This window comes from Ciconia boyciana, chromosome 2 (genome assembly GCF_034638445.1).
Source record: "Ciconia boyciana chromosome 2, ASM3463844v1, whole genome shotgun sequence".
NCBI classification, from domain to species: Eukaryota; Metazoa; Chordata; class Aves; order Ciconiiformes; family Ciconiidae; genus Ciconia; species Ciconia boyciana.
In genome coordinates, this window is record NC_132935.1 from 145,327,823 (window position 1) to 145,349,544 (window position 21,722).

At 37.3% G+C, this 21,722-nt stretch overlaps 1 protein-coding gene across 1 annotated transcript in view; it reads right to left on the minus strand.

The window, feature by feature from the left end:
* Window positions 1-21,722, minus strand: part of ITGA8 (integrin subunit alpha 8) — a 115,456-nt gene that overhangs the window by 18,711 nt on the left and 75,023 nt on the right. The window contains exons 23-27 of the mRNA XM_072854362.1: window positions 20,871-20,951; window positions 15,928-16,033; window positions 13,933-14,091; window positions 8,719-8,844; window positions 5,267-5,380 (exon numbers count right to left, since the gene is read on the minus strand). Of these exons, the coding sequence (XP_072710463.1) occupies window positions 5,267-5,380; window positions 8,719-8,844; window positions 13,933-14,091; window positions 15,928-16,033; window positions 20,871-20,951 (586 nt within the window). The remainder of the gene's footprint in view (window positions 1-5,266; window positions 5,381-8,718; window positions 8,845-13,932; window positions 14,092-15,927; window positions 16,034-20,870; window positions 20,952-21,722) is intronic.

Genomic DNA, 21,722 nt, shown 5'->3' on the forward strand with positions numbered 1-21,722 from the left:
ACTAATGCTGTAGGTAATTCCTGAGTCATTTTTGGATTCTGCCTTCTGAGAGGGTGGAAATATTCCCGCATAATCCTGATTTGGGTGCCTATCCTCCTGACAAGGGATAGCCCTCATGCACCACCCTGATGGTTAGTGCAAGTCAATTTGTTTGAGGTACCTCATTGTCTCTGTATGCTATATAGGGAGCCTAGGTATTTAGTTTCAGGTTTTGGATTCCAGTCTGGGGCCAGGCACTTAAGATGTGGGTGTCACAGTACTCATCACCTTTATTATGTCAAGCATATATTTCCATATTTAGGCATCTAAAAAGAAACAGGCATGTTCAGAAACACTGAAATAATGAGTATTTAACAGAGAAGCCAAAACATGGCTTTGTATACTAAGGGAGCACCTGATTACAGTGTGTCTGCCATGTTCCTGCTGCTTTTCAGCTTTCTCAGATTAAAACTAGATTTTTCTCCCTTCTAGCTATTAAAGTTCATGCAGTCAGGGGTGCCAAATTCAAGTATCTGGAACTGTCTAAAAGTCAAGAGAGAAACAATACAATTATATTCAATAAAATTAAAAGAAAATAAAATAAACTTCAAACCTCTTGGGAACCTCGCACACCCTCTGTGGTTTTTTTATGTTACTGCCTCCCCAAGCTCTCCCAGAAGGAGGTTTTTATCATTCTGAGGAACTTTCAATATGGGCTGAAATAATAGTAAAGAATGAGCTGAGTTCCATTTCCCACAGTGCTATAAGTGTCCAAAGAGCTTGGAGCCTGGAAGGATGTCACAAATCAGACAGATGGTACAGATTCATCATTTAGAAATACATTTTCAAAACAGATGTTTTACTAGCCAACTCCTGAGTCTTATATTAAAAAGTACCCATCAGAGTTCAAGATCCCCTTGGATCTCCCTCCAATGACTCAGAAATACCATGATTAGACAAATGGGGACATAATAGAGCCCTAACAGAACACAACGTAACTTAACCATGTAAGGTTGTTTCTCTTTTGCATGAATCAGGCTATTATTTGCTTGATCAGCAAGTCTGAATCCAAAAGTCAGCTTTACTAGAGGGTTCATATTTACAGCCAGGCTTTGAAGTTAATCCAAAAAAGTCTGTGGCCTTCTTCTTGGCCTTTGCACAATGTCTGTCTCTATCTTTGTTGGCTGGTTGGGAAATTTGGGCTGCTTTATTTACTCAAACATGTCTAATCATTGCATGTCATTTAACTGTTATTTGTTATGGGAGTTTGGGTTTTGAGGTGACAGATTACAACTGTCAAGAGGCAAAGGGGTCAGCTGTTGTCAGTTAAACTAAGTGGAAGAGGAAGGAGTCACTCAATACATGACTGATCTTTTGTGGCAACAAAATATACAGGCTGATCCATATATCTTCGATGAGAAACATGAATTACTTCATCCTAGCATTCATCAATCACTTTCAATCAAATTCTTATCAGGTTTTCATTAGCATATCTATGAGAAGAAAATACATAGTAACAGTGTGTTCTCAGCTTTAATGAGCACAATTTCTTCTGCAGATCTTCATATCTTCATTTAGATTACAACACAGTTGAGGGATGTTACATGTCACCATGATCCTGCTTTCTTTGGTATATTAAAATTTTGTACATTAATTGCATGTGCAAAAGAGTTTGGGATGTTGCTTTAGAGACAGAAACTTTTCCTCTAAGTTTCTTCACAAAACCATGACTGTGGGGTTCAGTCTGGCCCTTGAACAGTTCTTCCTGGTTCAGAATCACCACATCCTCATTATTTTCACTATATTTTAATCTTCAGTTTGAATCTGCAGATTTCAGCCTAGCTAACAGCAATTGTTTTTTAGGTATACTTTAGTTTACTTCTGGAATAACCTTAGGAACTAGAAGTTTACAGGCTTACTAAGAGCATATTATGCCCTTTTAAGGAAAATAATTATGCTCTACAGTCTTTTATGGTGATGGCTGTATAACTTATTTTAAAAGGGGCTGTGAAAAAGGGAAATGTTTTGAGGCGCGTGGGAGGAAGGCAACCAGATCCCATCACGCTATTTGCTTGCTCTCTCTTCTCAGTATGTAAGTTTGCATGTGAAGCAGGGGTCATGTTATTCTGGCAGCTTCTTAGACATAAATGGGAGGATGCAACAGTTCTCTGGGGACTACCTTTTTATACTTGGAAAAAAATCCTCTTGCTTTAAGTGGAGTTTTCTGAGCCTTTACAAAGCTTGTAAGTTACTATCTGAAAGAAACCAAAATGCTTCCTAAGGATACAGATAAAAGGTAAAATTATTACAGCCCATAAAAAGCCTTGTTTGATAGCAAGGTTGTGTAAGGACACTGGAGTAAGAAAAAGATGTACTTGTAGGAGTGTTTGCCATGAGATCTCTGCACCCAGGGAGCCTACAGGATGGCTCATCCTTGCCCCTGCCCACAGGCTGGTGTAAGGTTCCACCTCTGCCTTGAGCTCACTGAATGAAGGGAGGTACAGAAATAGCAGGCAGGATTTATTAAGGAGTAAGGAGGAGCGAAAGGGACTGCAGCACTGGCATTGCCTGGTGTGTTTGCACACACCTGTATCCCAACGCACAGCTGTGACCCTTCTCCACCATCCAGATCAGAAGGAGGGCAAAGAACGGTGTTTCAAATCAGCTGGATAGAGCATCCTCTGAAGACACCTCTCTGTCTTGCCACAGGCTACACAGTTAGGCAACCAGCTTTGGCATCTAACTTTCAGATGACTAAAATTACGTAAAATGAGTTCCACTGCTCCTGCATTAAACACGCCACTGAATTTAATGCAGTTACTCTTCTTCTGAACCTAAGTCAGGCTAACTAAGCTATATTCTATATTCTAGAAAAAGATTCTGTCTTTATTAAGAGACACTAAGAACAGGAGATTTCACGTTTTCTGTAGCTAGTTTGTTCTGTTACACATCCTCTGGCACAATCAAAAACTCAGAGAAACACTCTGTTTCTTGTTAAATCTGTTTAGCTTTAATTTCTTACAGTTATTTCTTGCTATATACTAAACTGGGCTTAGAAAAAATTTTACGAGGCTAATTCCCACTGAAATACCTGTAAATAGCCTAGAAAATTGGCATCTAAGGATCTGAGCAAGGGGTTTAATTTATGTGTTTGTTTTTTCACAAGACCTTGGTTTTGGCCCTTACAGAGTTAATTAGATTTAACTAGCAGAATGATGACCAGAAAGACTTGATTGCATCCAGAATATGTCAGGTCCAGTTACCAGTAAGGTAGCTAGCTAAGGGAGCTAAGCTTTATCTTTTGCTTGGTGAAGAAGATGGAGAAGGTTCACTGTGATGTTGCTTGGACACTGCAGTGCTCAAAATTATCACAGATTGTTCCAGCCAAGGATAGTATCTCTGCCTGTCTCTATGTGTTAGGAACAGTGAACTAGTGTAGTTAAGTTCTTAACTGAACTTAACAGGGCCTAGCCAGTGTGCGAAGGTCAAACAATCTCTCACTGGAATTAGAAAAAATTTGAATAAAATTCCCATTATATTTTCCAACACATATGTTTTTCCTATGATTGCAGAGATGTTTACATACTGATATTTTCTGTGCAAAATTTTGTAAGGTCTTTGCAAAACCTTACACCAGAAGATGTCCATCCCAGTTACACAGATTTGGAAGGACAGAGAGATATCCGAGCTCTCGAGCTTTTGGGCTTACATTTGAACCAGAGCTTGCCCTTTTTTCCCAGTAGCAGATGACTCACTGAGCAAACCTAATGGAAGTACCTCCAGTCTAGCCTTTCAAACACACTTGCTAAATATGCCTCCTCTTAAAAGCATTGTATTTGTGTTAAGGGAACTGAAGAGACAATATGAAAGTTTCTTGGGATTGATTGTTAATAGAAAGAAAATGTACTGACAAATCAGGAATTAATTCACCTAGTATGTGAAAGGATGTCCTTTGTTACTGAGCTAGACAGAAATCACTTTCAAGCAAGGCCAGATAGTTCTATGTTCTCTTCATAATGGTACTAATAGCTGTTGCAGAAGAAACACAGAATGTGACCTTAAGTTCTGACAGATGGGTAGAAAAGACCTTTCAAGTCATCCTTTCAGTAAGCACTGCCATAGTCCAGTACACTAAGAGAGACCCATGACCTCCAAAGTATGCACCCATTGTGGATTTGGAGCCACAATGGTTAGCTATTGAGCTGGCATTCAACTTTCTGTAAATACTGTCCCATCTGCTCTCTTGTTTCTCCAGGAAAGCAAGTTAAGGGAGGAAGGATTTCTTTTATCTACTTTCACATCTGAGGAAAGGGAGAAATTAACTTAAAGGTGTGAGGAGCTTAATTTAAAGCTCCTGTTGTAAACTGAAGATCCTCAATTCTTCTCTTGTTAGAGTAAGAGGTATTGTGGGGATAAATCATTCTCTTCCCACAGCTATGGGGAACACAGGAAGGTTCTTGCATTCCAGGTAGAAAGACTGGGGAATTCTAAATTCCTTGAAGAAAGAAGGTGATAATCAATCAGTTTGATCAAGATAGGATCTGCAGTTATTTCCTAGTAACACCAAACTGAATTATAAATTTCTCAATGTACTGCCCAGTGTTAAAGATATGACAACCACATAGTACTACAGACACATGGCCAGCTGCAAGGTCACAGCTCACAGTGCAATCCCTCTGCCTTATGCAGTGCAAATACGATTCTGAGAGCAGATGAAGTTAGAAATATAAGAATTTGCAAAGAGAAGTTCATTTTTCCCATGGTCTGCACTGTCCCTTCTTTTTAGTGGTAGGACACACATTGTTACTACATGAATGTTGTATGTCATATGAGCTTGATATGTATTACTCTTCTTAGATTAATGGAGAATGAATAACAATAAATTTTTAAGCTGGACACAGTGTACACCATCCACTGTTTGGCTCCAAGGAAAACCTTTCATCGGGAAAGATGTGATGAATGCAGAGCATATCATGGAGACCTAAGAGATTTGGGCCAGCCCAGGAAAGCAGAAATAAAACCAGGAAAGGTGTTTAAAAATAATCTTGGAATTTTCAGGTAAGATTCAGGTCATGAATTTGAGAGGGAGTGACAGTGAGAAAAAGAAAAGTAAGCAGCATGCATGTGACCTGAACAGGAACCAGTGAGATGTTATCTTCAAAGAAAGTGATAACAAAAAGGATTTGCATTTGGCCCATTTAATTTTGTCATTTGTATTCTTAAGTATCTGGTCAAATAAAAGATGCAGGAGTCTTTGTGTATAGAAAGAGAGTTTTGTGTGCATTACCTCCAGGAATGTTTGGGCCCATAGCCGGGACCTGATTTTTAGCGCTGCACTCTTCCCTCTTTCCAGTTGTCCCACAGTGCAGGAAATTAGGGTACACTTCACATTTGTACAGTTCTGTGTACAAAATAAAGGGGAGTCATACCTACACTTTAAAAATGTATATAATCACTTTAAAATGCTATAAATTAGCAAAACAAATCAACTTTCCCTTAAAGAGTTAAGCAGTCTGAAATCAGTAATTTCATCTAATACATGAGATACTCCATGAGTCATTGTGAGAACTATAAACCAAGGGGGAGATTCTTTTTGCACCACCAATGAATACAACCACCTACCTGTAGTAATGAAAACAAAAGTAATAATTTTCAACAATATCTAGTCTGAAGAACTCTTAAAATGTCCAGGTACTTATCAGTCCTTTGAAGCATGTGCTTTGTCTTTATCTATCAGTCATTTTGTGATTTCAACATGGTTTTTTTCTGTTCTCTATGCCTGAAGTCTTTATTTATGATCCTAAATCTTTCCCCTCTTATAACTCCCCTGGTTTTCTTACTGATATTTACATTATAGCAGCCAGAACATTTTCTGAGATTCATTAGTTACTCTACTTGAAACTTGTTGTCCCTGACACGTTCCTGATGAGCAGTGATCCTGGCTCATACACAGGGTTGAAGACAAAAGCCAAGCAATGCAACTCAAAACTATATACTCCGTAAAGTCTGCCAGAAAAATGTCACAAAAAAGATTAAAAGCTGACTGGAAGCCACTGAAGGGAATGAGAAGACTCTCATGGGGTAACCACAGAAATGATGTGGTTGTTTGGGACATAGAAAGGAAGAAAGATCTCATAGAAAAATCATTAAAAGTATGTGTAAAAAAATATATAGGTTTATATATAAAAATGGGTTTTACTTGAAAAGTTTTGGTTTGATTCAGGAGGAAGGCTGAGGTTTTAAATGATTCATATTTTTATAACAAAGCAGAGAATGCTTCCCTTACAGATGCTTTATTGAAACTCATGACAGAAGTTCTTGTGACCTTGAAAGCAAAGCTAAGTTTTCACAAGTACGTTCCCTTGGGAGAGTGAGAATGGCTGCACTACCAAAGCCCATACTTCAGAAAATGAGATGATGATGTATGTAACAGATCTGAAAACACCCTTAAGGAATCCTCTGTCTTTATAGACACAAATCTCTATCTTATTACAAGTTAAGTAGAAGCTGTATGCTTAATCACTGTTTTCTAAATCTGCCTGAAAATGAAACTGTAAACCTTGGAACTTGCAACTATAAACCTTTTTTTAAAATGAATATTTCAAAGTATCTGTTTATTTGGCTTTTCATATTTAAACATCCTCCAACCAGATTTATTTATCTTGCAGGAAGAAGGAGAGCTGTTTTCATTAATCATAGTGGCCAAAAACACTTATTAACAAAATAAATCATTAATCAATAAATCATGCAAAAAAGGCTACTTTTGGCTGACTTTTTAGGACCTGAACACATATTTCTATTTTTCTTAGTAATGCATTTAGCCTGTAGTGATTTTCAGAACGCTGTAACATTAGAACTAATGGAAGAGAAATCAGAAGTTTAATAAACAGTATAAATAGAATAAGAGGTTCTCAGAACATTTTTCCTCTCTGTGAAAATGCTTTGATGAAAATGAAATTAACTTAAAATTTCTGACAAAAAAAAAAACAAACCAAATTTTAACAAAGAATTACCTTTGGCTAATCAGTCATTCTCCAGAGCAACATTCACTTTCCATGTATACTTCAAATGTGTCAAATGAAAAAAAAAGTAATTTTTCTGGATCTGTAGTATGCGATGCTAAGGGCACATAGAATTAGGACACCTTTCTAACTAAACAAATGACATATTGCTTTTCTATGCCCATCCTGAAAAATTCCTGCTATATATCCAGTGGTAAACACTGTACCCAATCCTATCCTAACTTGTGCTTATCAAAAGCATATTGTACTAGAAGACTGCTCATCACAGTGCCAATTTTATATTACTAAGTACTCAGCTAAATACTGTCTACATCAAGCAGCTGAAAAATCTCTGCTTCGTATTTTAAGATGCAGACACAGTACATACTTAAGAACTTTGTTAACTACTTTCAGTTGCTGCAGTAATTTCTATGTTGGCAGCATATGAGACTCATCACTGAGAAAGATAACTGATAATTAAGGTATTACTGAAGAATGGATTAAGTGTTCTGTGGTATCGACTGGTACATCTTTGAAAGCCAAGGTATTTTTCCTTCAGCCCCAGTGGAATCAGATTCTTCCCAGGGTATTAGGTTGATGAAAGAATGACATAGGAGTCAACAGTGATTATTGTTTAAAATGGGTTCATCTGTGATTTTCTTCTTAATAACATTATGGTATTCATTACTTTCAGATTCTGTCTTCTTCCTGTTACAAAAATTGCCAAATTAACTTTCAGAAGCAGCATAATTATTCTATTACTCCAGAATAAGTAGGTCTGTGAGGTTCTTTTCTTCCTACCAAATTCTAGTGATGTCAAGGAATATGAACATGAGCTTGCACTAAACAGCTTAATAAGAGACTGGACAGCATGAAAGAAACTCTGCCCAAGGTTCATAAAAATTAATGGAAAGCACTGACTGCATGAATCCCACGACTGACCTCAAGGTCACTGAGTCTGAACCCAGCCTCTAGGCAAGGAGAGCCGATACCTACAACGCTGAAGCATGCTAAGGATGGGACACTGAATGCAGGAATGGAAAACACCCTGACCTTCTGAAAATACAGCCAAGTCCAAATACTCTGGTACCAGACTGATGAATCAGAACTATTTTCCTGGGAGAGAGATCTTTGCTCTTGCTCCAGCATTGTCTGGAATTTTAAAAATGCAGTGTGACCTGTCCAATTTGCTTTGCTTGTGGTACTGTAGAGGGAAAGAGTCTTACCTTTCCGTGTGTATGTAAGTACTTACTGGGGGGAACAAATACACTGCGAAGTATTTGTATGCCAGAACTGTTACTTTACATGAAAATGTAATTTTAAGCGTGAGCTACTCTTTACGAAAGAGCCAGAATGCTAGGAGAGAATGCTAACAAGAAGAGACCTACATTTCAAAAGTCAGAATCTGAAATTTAATTTGTGGAAGAGGGGTCCATTCTCTAAATCTGTGCTGAAATTCCCTGTGATTAAGTGTGCCATTGCATGACCACAGAGGTTTGTCTGCAAACAGCCAGGAGTGAGACAGCCAGGAATTTGGCATGCATGATCTTTAATGTAAAAATCTGTCAAACCAAATCGCTAACCTGTGGTATGGTGATAGGTAATAATGTTTTAAACTGAAAGGTTAAAAATCACTTACAAGAGTATTTAAAAGTCTGTAAATAAATTGCAGTCAAACCAACAGCCACCTCGATCTGTTGTATGCATAGTCCCAGTTTATAGTTTTTAGATAGCTCACCAATATTTTTGCAGAATTTTTCCTGTGAGGTTCTGCCACTGTGACATCCCTTTTCCTGATGTAATGAGAAATTGTGGAATTATATAAAAAAGCAGCAAGTTCAGGAGTGTCTTGTGGAATAGCAAACTGCGAAGAGAAAAAATGCGAACGGTAATGACATACTCATACAATGATTCTAACAGATTTGTTCCCTTCTCAGAGGTCTTGAATTTTGGATTAACACTGTTTTTTCAATTTAACAGTTGAAGACAGTATATTCTAATGGCTGTGCTGTTAAATTTACACCAGTAAAAAGTGGAAAAAATGTTATCTTCTGTAATTCCTCTAACTAGGCAATATCTTGCTGTGCTGTCACTGACACCGAAATCTGGTCATTAGTTCAGATCAGAATCTGCCTATTGAAATATAATTACTTTACCAGCTTTAGAAAGTAAAAGAAAAAAAAAGGAAATCTGAATTGTAGCAACACAACTTTTGATCATTATTTGTTACAGATTTCTTTTGGTAACAACTCAACTTTGTATAATGCAACAGTTCGTTCATTTTTAATCTCATATTAAAATGCATTCTCTTCAGCTTTATCTTCACAGATTTTTATTCTCTGATTAAAACTTATTTTTATTGTTGTCTTTAATTTCTACACAGAGCATTTATGGATTCTTTCAAGAAGCCTCAGAGAATGCCTGAGAACCCAATTGCTACAGAGGGAAAGATAAATTCTAATTTATGACAATCCAATCATGTAAAATTGCAATAAAATATATGTGGAAGTTTGTAATAAGATCTCAACAGGAACTCACCTAAACACAGACAAGACTATTCTTTAAGGGCCTCAGATTATAAAAAGCTAAATCAGATCCTTCTTATCAGTTCCTTTAACCTCTGAACACAAAATACCTTAAACAAATTCCTAAAGAAAATGTTTGTAATTGTAAGAAATGTTGTAGCACTAAAAGGAAGAGAATAGCTATAAACACACAAAACCTTCCACACACTAATGCTGTGTAGTACTAGATTTGGAAATTTTGTACCATTCATCTGATTAAAATTATGAGGCTAAAGAAGGAACTATTTTGACATTGTCTGAGATATTTAGTCAAAAGCATCCTGCAAAGTGAAAGATACTATAATTTATTAACTGATGAAAACTCCTTAAATAAAATAAGAATTTATTTTTTCCTGTTGCTTAATTAGGTTAACATTGTCTTTTTGCAATAAGGGAACAGTTAAATAGCTAGTAAATCTCTCCCTCTCAATGTGATAACATGTGGGAATTCTCTTTCCAGGATTCTTTCACCAGCATATATAGGCTTCTTTAATGATGACAAATTAAAAGAACCACAATACAATGACATGCCTTTGAAGAAGCCCTCAATATATGACCACAACTGATAGATATGTAGATTCATTTGAATACTAAATGATTTTTATTTATTTATTTATTTTCATAGATCCTAGAGTGTTAGCATCTTCAGTAGTGAATTATCACAGCAAAGGTTCGAAAACAGCCCTCTGTGATTAAGAGAAAACATACAGGTGTCCTGCAAGAATTTAAAAGCAGAATTTCTCCAGTGGCCTAGATATTCAGGCTAAAGATATTATTTTATCCTTCTTGAGCCAGGAGCATGGAATTGTACAACTCTGTCTCTGTAGCTATTTTACATGCCACATATTTAGCACACCATACCTTATTTTAAATGGATTCTCGCTCCCTCCCTTTAACTACAATGGACTGTCTCGGTTTCCCCACCAGGGAAAACCATACTGCTTTCTTCTCCCAAGCCTTGTCACCTTGAGCAGATTTCCAGATCTCTCCAGTTCTTCACTTCTCATTTCAAAACCCGGTTTGGCTTTCCTCTCTTTCTAGCCAGGCAATACCCTCTCCTGCAATGTGTAATTACACCAGAAATGTTCTGGAAGAGGACTTTGTGTAAAAGCTGTTACACAAGACGTGTCAGTGACCATTCAAGAGCAATGCATTGGATGGTATTATTTTGTCTCCAGACCAGGACTTACACACAGTAATAATGGCTCTGCAGCATGAGGAGACACTGCCTCTGGAGGAGGTTAGCTCCTGCCAGTCATGTTAGTGGATGTACCTTACCCACGTGGTGGATTTTAGCTGCTATTTTGCTGCTTCCCCAACAGACGCCTCACTCATGGTACTACAGTGCTCAGCTATTGAGAATGTGCCATGTGTGTCACCCTGTATCGTCTACCATAGTTAGAAACCACTGCCTTTACCTCTGGTATTTATAAGCACTGGCTCCATAAAACTACTTTTTGCCAGCAGTCTAGGAAAAAAAAACCCAACTCATCAGGCTACTGGCTCAGGCCAAAGGTCCATCTAGCTGAGCCCTCTTCTCATCAACACTGCCTTTAAGCAGATGTGGAAGGAAGAATAAGAACAGGGCATGCATACACAATGCTCTCTCCTAATAACTTTCAGCTTCCAAATGTTTTCAGCTCAGGGACTTCCTGATCTGCATGAAGTTTTTGTTCATTTATTAATCTTCACTGGTCTTCTCTTTTGTGAATTTGTCCAGTTTCCTCTTAAAAACTGTGTAAACTTTTAACCCTGACTACTTCCTTTGGCAACAAGTTCCAGACATCTAATACCTGTCGCATGAACCACCACTTCCTTTTGCTTGTTTTGAATCTGGCTCTACAGGCTTCATTTGATGCTCCAGTTCCTGTGCAGTGAACACACTGCATTCTTGTGCAGGAATAGGCAGAGAGCAGTCAATCCCCACCCACGCTCTTCCCGCCACTTCTGATCTTGTGGATCATATTTGTGCATTAGTCACCTCCTTTCTAGATTGAAGCATCCTAGTGTACTGACTTCTTCTGCAGGGGAATCTGTTCCATATCTTTGATCAGTCCTTTTGCTCCTTTTTACACCTTCTGCAAGATTCATAACTTTATTATCCTTTCACATCCCTCACCACCTTCAGAGAAAGATAAACTACAGAAAAGGAAAAGTCCCTAAATAAGAGTCTTCCCATGTGTGCACAGGTTTGATTTATCTTTGTGGAAGAAACAACAAAGCACAATGGAAACCTTTCTACAAGATAAGAAATTGAGCAATGGAGAGGAATATACTGCTTTAACTGAAACTGAACAATCATCTAAGTCATTTCAAAGGGGAAATGCCCAAGCACCCTAAGAGAGCTAGGTTCTGAAATCCAAGAGGATCCAGGCATATAATGTCCTTAGCCTTATTTGGAAATTTGAGCCAGGCATCCTGCTGTTTATACAAAACCTGAAGGAAGCTATCTCTCTATCCTCTTCCCATTTGAAGCAATAGATAAGCATTACATATCTGAAACCTCATTTGTGTATTCATGCTGTTCAGTGCTTTGAAAAACTGTAAGGAAAGGATGTTTAAATCCTTGCAATAATGATTGTGCATCTAAAGCCATATTCTGCTAAGACAGATGGACCATTATTTCATTATTACAGGAAGTTTTCACACAATCCACACAAGAATTTAGTCTTGTTTATGTAGCAGATGTAATCATTATCAAGGAGGAGAAGGAAGAGCAAACTCAAAAAACTAAAAAAAAAAATAATAAAAAAATATATTGCCTGAAAATGTCATTAAGAACTGTGGCACTATTCTACTCAGGAGCTCTGCCCTCCTGACAGTAACGCTCCCATCTCAGCTTCTTAATTGAAACTTAAAACAGAACACAGTGGCTAGGGAGGAGGGATGCTGAACTCCTTTTCATGCACTTGCAACCTGATCTGACCAGTGGCTTTGAGATGCTAGGCTTGGAAATAGAAATGCAGCAGCTCAGCTTCTTGCTCCTTGCCACTTCTGAAAAATAGGTGGAAATGGGGTGGGAAAGATTAATAGAAAAAATTCTCTGTTGCCAAACTTGCTGTGTTTTGGGTACAAAATGGAAACATTTTCTATCTTCAGTTCCCTATCCCTCATTTCCTGTTTCTTCTTCTAGAGAAACTAAATAAAAGGGTGGAATCCTAACCCCTTGCTGGCTTCCTGGGTGAAACAAAAATCTAGCCATAATGTATTTGGTATACATCAGTTTTTCTGTATTCTTGTAAGTATATATTGTAGTTGTGTCTCTTTAAGCTAAAGACTTGTCTTGTAGCTCCTGTGGTCGTGAGCAATCCCCTTCACTAGAAAGATGTCTCCACTTTCATCCACCGTACTGAACTCAACCCCCTCCTGGTATGCAAAAGACGTATAGCACTTCTAGCGTTTGGAACGCAGCTCTCCCCACAAGATGTTTAACAGGCTACTGGTTAAAGTCGAGAAGTGTTGTTTACTCCAGAAGTGTCTGGAATCAGTTATGCTTAATAAATTGGATACCTTGTTTTTGATGGGATAATATGTAGAGCTGTGTTTTGCTAAATCTTCTGACTTTGAGCCAAACCAAGCTCTTTTGGGGGGATCTGCCATCACAAACATAGATCTTAAAACAGGCTGTTAGACACCGGCATATCAACACTTTACTGAGGAGGCCACTACTAGGCTTCCCCTTGTTAGTGTTTCCTCCAAACTCTGAGATCTCCAGCTCTGCTACAAAAGAAGAACCATGTCCATGGAAGGGGAAGCAATTTGGATGGCAAACAATACCTAGGAGTAACACTTACAAAAAAATTCGTAGGGGAATTTTTTCTTTTCTGCTGGTACGATTAAAAAAAATTTAGAATCATTTCCAAGTAGAAAAACCAAAAACCTGTCATGCTGCTGACAAAGTTGTAACTTTTATGTGCATCCCTTGACATAACAAAGGTTTACGTCACCTTTGGGAGTTCATCTGCTAAGCACTGCTGTACAGATGACTTTCTGAGTTAATGTACTCCTTAGGACACAAGAATTTTCAGGATCCCATGAGAACTGAAAAATTGTGTGTCATCTATTCAAAGCCATGTTAAAAATGACCCTCAAGGAAAACCCTGCAAATTTCCATTTAAAAAATTATCTTGTATCTAATGCTGTGATACTGAATCAAAATACAAGTTTCTTCTGATAAGAAGAGTACAGAAACCAAACACGTACCATGCAACACAACTGTCACACACGCTAGAAACATTATAGACTATCTATATATTGCTTCTTACCCAGGAAGATGATCTCAGGGTCATTGTGAAAAATTCCGCAAAAGCTCCGTCGCATTGTGAAGTGTAGGCAGAAAAAATCAAGCAAAATGCAGACAGGGATGGAAATAAGAGGGGCTGACTTACTTTTATTTGCATTGTATTAATAGGAGAGCTCGTTTGACAGTGCAATGGTCCATGTGTCTGAATATGAAGAATATACAGAAGAAATTCTTCTCGACTGGACACAGGCCAAGCGACATGGAGAACTGTATCGTTGATGGCACTTGGTCCTATATTGTGCAGCTGTCAAACAAATATCATCAGTGCTTTCCAAGGCAGTAAATAACAACAAAAACCACAGCAATCACCACTCAGACATTTTCAAATTCTTAATGTCCACAGCCTTGAAGTACTTCAGAAAGATGTATAGATTATTAATATCATTTTATTAATGGAGAATCTGTGGCAGGTAGGGCCAAAGGGCCTCTCCATGTTAGTCACAAAGCCAGTGGCAAATCTGGGAGAAGAACCTTTTTTGTCTGAGTGCATTCAAGAAATCCATCACCTTTCCCATTTTTTCCTACATATGAAAGAGCTCAAATTACCTAAAAAAGTATAAAAAACCCAAACCAAAACACACTAGCAAAATACACTATACAAACATATACACCATACAAACATATACAATGAACCTTAACAGAACATGAAAATAGTAGCCAAAGCTTCAGGACACAAAAGAATCACATTTCAGGAATAGAAGGCATAGCAGAGCTTAAACTAATTTTTGGGCTTAAGAACTCTATTTTCAACACTTCTCAGTTCAAATTTCCCCAAAAGAAAAAAAGGAACTAGTTTTCCTAAAGTAACATCCCAGGACATTATTCTTTTCTGGAAAAAAGGGTAAAGATAGAAATAATAGAAATTTAAAAATCTGGGCTATGAAAATAGTTTTCTTATATCAGTTTACAATTTGAAAATATCTGATGACAACAGGAAGTTTGGATATGTGTTAACACTGGGCATGAGAGCTAAAGAAGCAGAACACCATGGAGCTTTACTCAAAGTTTCTAGAGATGTGAGAACCTCCTTTTTTTAAATGTATAGAATTTTTGTGACTGATGAGCTTTATTTAGAACCAAATAAAACCCACTTTCAATCTTACATCTTCAGTAAAGGGTTTTTGTGTGGGTGTTTGGCATTTTTTATGCTTTGCTGATATCAATAAGCCATGAAAGCAGTTTCTTTAATCACTGTAACTATTTTAATACCTTTGAAGTCACATATATAGTTCCACAAACAGTCCAAATGCTTGAGACAGGAAGATTTGTTTTTCAGTTTGGAGAAATGTGTTAAGATGAGGAATTCACAAATAATATTTTGTATTTCACAGTCTGATTCATTATAGTTTAGTATGTCATGCAAATTGTAATCTTACACTGCTGATTAAGCTCAGTTGCTTGTATTTTCTTGAGTGCTAGTTTGTGAATTATAACCATATGTGAAGCACTCTGTTTTACCGCCTAGACTAAAGGTCATCCATCAGATTCCAAAGATGGCCTGTATTCCATGTAGTTCACTCAATGCACTTTTTTCTAACCTGAACTCTTATATTTTAATTGATGAATTTCCATAGAAAAAACCCAACAATAATACAAAGTAGAAATATGTATACTTCAAACATTAAGAGTTATTTTCAACAGAACATTTTCTGAGCAATGAGGTAACAAGTTACATGTATGTCTACAGCTTTTTTTCAGTTAGCTAAATGTCAAAGGAAACATATTTTTTTCCTGTGCATAACACTCACAGCTTTTAATGAGAAACCACACAAATCACTAAAAATATTTGGTATTGATTGTAATGAGCTTTTAAGCACTGTTTTTAATTCTTGTCAAACACCCAAAATGTTTATAGATCCCTTAAATGTTGAAGACAGACTCCTAGCATAAAGTAATATCTCTTCCACTAACATGAACAGATACTGGGGTTGTGAATTCCCAGTTTAAATTTGGGTCATGCTAAAGTCAGAATATTTACATTTGTGGATTTATCTAGTTGCAGATAAAGATAATAAACCAAATTTGTCAGGATTTCAATGGGAGCAACATGAGGTCCTGTGGCAACATATATAATTTTTACCTCATAGATGTGTTCTACTAAAGGACCAAGTTCTTCTTCTTTTGTAGGTTCATCTTTGGGTTCCCAGTTGTGAAGTGGCAAAATAATTGTTGGGGGATGAGACACTCTGTAATATACAAACCAGGTTAAAACAGTAACTGTTACCAGTGATCGGCTGCATTACTTTTAGAAAAAAATTAAGACCACTATAGAAACCTGAGCCCTTAAGGGCATTTTATTTGGGCACATTCATTAGAATTAGGTGAGGTGAACAATACAATGCTTCCATAAAGTACTACCCAGTCTTTACAGACTACTGAGGGTGTGTATTTAGTTTCATACTTCTTCTGATGGATGGTCCTTTCCAGACAAGGGAGTGACTCTATTTGGAGAGAGGAATGCAGTCTGTCGGGCATTTACATGTTTCTCAGTGATGAGGTATCTGAATATATTATCCACAAAACTAGAGTAATGATACATAAAGAAATGTATTTTCTCATTTCCATTTAAAGCCTGTAGATGTCTAATGCTATGCATCTTCCTTCCCTGCAATACATTTTTAGATATTTATTTAACTGCTCTGACTGTAAATTACTTATAACCTCTGTTATTATTCCTTTAAAAAAACCTTGCAAAGTAGTCTATCTCATTTTACAGCTGGGAAACTGAGGTACTGTGACTTCCATAAAGTCACAATGGAAATTGATGTATCAAGAAACTGAATTCAGGACTAGAGCCTGAAATAGTGCTCCAGGCTTCCCATTTGCTTTGCAAATGAAGCGGCAGCTAAGGCATTCCCTGAAACACTGTTGCAACTTGCAACATGTAAATCAAACATAAATGAAGAAAACAGTGACTTCATATTTGACATCTTTCTTTCCATCTGCTGTTTTATTTTTCCTTTCCTTCTCTGTCTGACCTCAAGAAAGGACCAGGTAGTCTTCTGCTAACATTTCTATTTGAATCACTAGCATTTATTTCCCATAAAAACTCAAAGTTCCTTGGAAGGATCCCATTCAGATGCCAACTTTAACTTTATTCAGTTGTTGAGAGTTGGAAAATCAGATCCCAAGAATTTATTTTAGCGTGGCAGGTGAGTTCTGGCACAGACACCTGTCATCTGCTAGTACTGAAAGTAGCTCTTGGTGCTAAAATGGTAAGTGTTACTCTTTCTTTACAAGGGCCAACTCTCACTTAGTTTGCTGGCTTCCAGAATCTTTAGCTTAAAGAAAGGCCATAAAATGTCAATGCTTGGTCTGCCAAAGCTGGAATTTTGCTGACAGAAAACTGTTAAAAAATAATTGCTAATGAGTTTTTTTCAGAATATAACATTTGACTAGAATGATGGACTTCTATCCACCGATGTTAATTCACTTCCCCTTGAGTCTAAACAGAGGAGGCACCACTGCAGATTGCCCCTTGAAGAGGAGAACAGAAGACTGGATGTTTTTGTTGCAATGCTGACATTTTAAAATATTTTAGGAACAAACAAACAGTTCTTGCTTCCAGCTCTTACGTCATATCCTATTAATGAAATGTCCGATAGAAACTTTTCTACAGAATACAGCTTCTCAAAGCAGCAAGGGATCCCAGAGAAGAAAAACTTAATACCATCCAGCTAAAGTACAACTCTTCATGAAATTCAGGGTATCCTGGAGTATCCTGCTAACTCTAAATACTTCCCCAGACTTCAGAAGGCCAGCAGTTTGTACTAACAAGTATGCCAGAGGACAAATTTACAAGCCAAACCAAATAATAAAGGAAATGAAACATATTCATTAAAAAGTCATTTCAGATGAGGTACTTAGCCTAACTTCTTGTATTTCACAAATGGCCTTGTTTCCAATAAGAATTTTAATAATTAGTTGTTGTTGGAGAATAGGAACTTTCCTGTGTTGTTATAAAAGCCAAGACCCAGAGATCCTTAAGGTGCCGCAAAAAATTGCAAACCAGAAAGTGTACACAGACAAAAAGAAGCAGGCATGAGGTTTCAAAAACCAGTGTTTTCTATTACAATCCCTGTGGAGAGTTTCTTCTGATCCACAGAATTACAAAGTGCAAAGCGTAAATGTAGACATTGAATTAAAATGATTACAAAGTATATAAGAACATTTATTTTAACAGATTTTACAGTTATTTTGGGGACTTCTGGTATTGACATGAAAGTAGCAAAATCAGGTCAAATTAAACAGAAATCCTTTCTTTTGACTATTTTATTTTGCATTTAACTGAGAATATTTTTAACATTTGAATGATGTATTAGACGAGGATTTTTCCTAGACTTTTAGGTGACAATGATCATTCAAACAAGAGCACTGAAAAATACAATAAAGGAAGTATGTTCTACAGAAAATGCTTATGTGGGATATACGATAAGAATTCTGCCAGCTGCAAATCCTCCCAGTCCAAATTACTTCCTTCCTGAATCCCTCATTCCTCTAGTGCTCTTTCAGCAGTGGGAAATAACAACTATAAAACTCACATTTTTATAGAAAAAAACGGTAAGCAGAATAATCAAATCTCAGTTATCAGAGCAACTGCTCATTGAATGAACTATCTAAGGAGTTATCTTAAATTTCTTTTGAATAGGATATTGAAGAACATTACTTACTTTCTCATAGAGGCAGTATTTGCATGGGTCTACTGTGCAACTACATATCCATGTATGCATACGCACAATTTGATAACTATTTACTTTTCCTCAGCAAAATCTGCAACGATTCCAGTCCTACCTCATGCAACTCTGTGCAGAGCAGTAGGGAAATCAATGCAAGGTATTTTCCACCCCAAATGTGGACACAGTCTCTCTAGGAAATTGTGAGCAAATAGTTCCCTTGGAGCTGTATGCTTTAGCATCTCTGAGTAATTAGCAAAATCTGTCAACAAAGCATTTGGGAATTTTCCTTTGTACATGCATGCTATAGCTAATAAGAAAACTAAAAGACTTAAGAGGAAAGGAACTGGAAGTCATTCAATTAAGTAATTCCTCTGTATTTAATGACCTGTTTCTTAGCACTGCAGGCAGCAATTCAAGCCACTTTCTCCACTTGTGGGCATGCTCTTTTTAAGAACCGAGGATGTTTTGTTCATTTTTTGGTCTCTATGTATTTACCCATTACAGAACTTTTCATTAAAAAGAACACACTATGGCACAGAAAGAACATGATGGAGGCAAAAAGTTTCCCAAAAGTTTGCAAAGAATACAAAAAGTTTGTAAGATTTTTCTATGACAGTGATGAGCAACCTCACTGAAAAAATAGAATCCACAGCACTGGAAGCAGCCCTTACTGAGAAGTCTAGTGTATGTATCCATAACCAATCCATTGATACACTGAAACTCTAGCCAGTCCTTAACCTGGGTGTCCACCCATGGCAACTTCTAGCAGTGGCTGGATCCCAACATTTTCTCACAGATCTGCAGCCCACCAACTAACCCCTTTGATTCTTATTTCCTCAGTCTCTACTTCTCTTTCTGTGTTATTTTCCCCCTCATTTTGTATTTTTCACTTCCTATCCAGCTCATTTCCCTAGATCACCCCTAACTACAGAAAATGAAATAATGCTCTCATTCCTGTTCTTGTTAAACATGTTGTCTTTCAATCACTCCTTTTCAGAAATATAAGCATTAATATATATCCACACAGTCTTTGAGTGCCAGTCCTCTTTTTTCCACCTAACTCTAGCCTTAGGGTTAGTCTTCTTAACCTGGAAAACACTTACAAAATGTGATGAAAAATACTTTAAAAATCTCCCTGATTTAGATTGAATATTAGAGCAGAAAACATGATCTCTGTGATCTGCAAAATGATTGGACTCTCTGCTGGCACTAGGTAGTCAAAGTATTGTCTTAGAAGTGGTCTTATAAATGGATATTTATAAATCCATAAAAGCATAAATAAATGCATTTTCATTTGTTTACACGTAAGGCAGTCCCTTGAGGTGCATCATATAAGAGACATCTACCCCTCTTGGAACAGCCAGGCCTCATGGCCTGACTGTGGGAGTGAAGCTGGGCCATGTACCTTCTGTTCTGCCCTTGCAGAGGTTAGAATGGTTAAGGTCCAGAGCTGTAGTTTGAGAAGAGGAGATGTAGGAAATCTGAGATCCCAGACAAAAAGCATTTTGGGCAATTATTTGCTTTAAAATAACATCCTGCCCACTTCCTCTAGGATGCCAGGATAGGAATCTAATTCCAAGGTCTTACAGGCTAGTCTCAGATTCTTATCACCTAATTGCATTTTATAGTTTCCAAAACCAAGCTGTATGTGAAAATAGAGATAGAAATAATCATCTTTGACCATATCCTGTGCTTGTTTAGTTTTGATATCCCTTGTGTCAGTGGACAGGCACCTGTTTCAGACGGAAATGTGAGAATCCTACAGTAGTAGCTGGTTGGCCTCTTGTCATAGCTCATTCCTTATTCACCCTTTCTCCAAAGGCCTCACTCTGCTCTCTATTAGTATATGTCTTGCCATAATGTATTTCATCATTCCAGTCATAAAAACAGCAGATTCTGCTTTGGTATTCAGAATTAAGTGCCTAAGTGGTTGCACAAGCAGACCTACGTGTATGACCAGGCATTTTGTACTAGTAACTTCCATACACAATTTGAATGCCCAAATAAAATGTTGGCTCTGACTGGTGTTACTACAATGTGGGATTCTACAGTGTGCTGCATTTGCACAGACACTCAGTAAGTTTACTGGACTCCATGTGGGCAGTCCTGCCTTACATGACCTGGTAAGTCCTTAGTAGCTCCATCCTGCAAGGCTTGCAGGGGTGAGACTCCCTGGGAATTCTTAGGTGTTCTTGGTGGTTAAGGCGTTTGGGATTATAGTATGTCAAAAGATTCAATACATGGGATATCGGATATTGTATGGAATCTTTCCACATATTCCATATATGTGGAAAGATTCAATACAAAAAATAGTTACCGGTATGAATTGAAACGGTCGAATACTTACCCTCTGATCTGTACTTGAGCCACAGCACTGATGTTGATATGAAGGTTAACTAAATTGCTGGTGGGATTAATCTTGTTAGAACTGGAAAAGATACGTACAAGGGTTAAAAAAGGTTATTTAGCAGAAGATTGTTATAAATACAGCACTGAATACCACAAGGCCTACAATTAGGAAGCGATGCCATTGGACATATTACAGCATGGGCTTGCTATTGCCACTCTTCAGTCCTGTAGGACACTGGTATTTAAGTTTGATATTATTTGAGCTCATCACATGTTTAATAATATAATCAACTCAAGCTTCCTTTAAAGAATCCTATGCATGAATACGATGATACAAATTTATTTAGCTCAGAATATCATGTAACTTCCCTTGTTCAACTTGGCTATCTGTATGGATAGAAGTATCTTAACAGAATATAAGGGTGTTTCATGCTTTGGAGGAAGGCAGTGTTAATGAACAAGATAAGCTCTGATATAATAAAATTTGCTTTTATGACCCTCCAAACTTGTGAATTCTGCATGACAGAGTCTTTGAAGAAAAAGAACCAAAATAAACTGTTTTGTTACCTTTCTTTTTTTCTCCCCTCCCCTATCCAGAGAGTGTTTACACTCTTAATCCCACTTAGGAGTGAAAACAGATCCCTATGTTTAAAGCCTAGTGCTCTCACTCATTTTATTGTCTTTTCTTATTGCAAACCCTTAGTAGTAAAGGTAGTTTCTCTTACTTCAAAAGGCCATTCCTATGACTATAGCCCATTCAAGTAAAAAAAGGTTTGTAGGTTCAAATTCAGGAAGACAGTGAAAATAAATAATTACAGACTTAGAATTTATTTAATTATGGGATTAATGT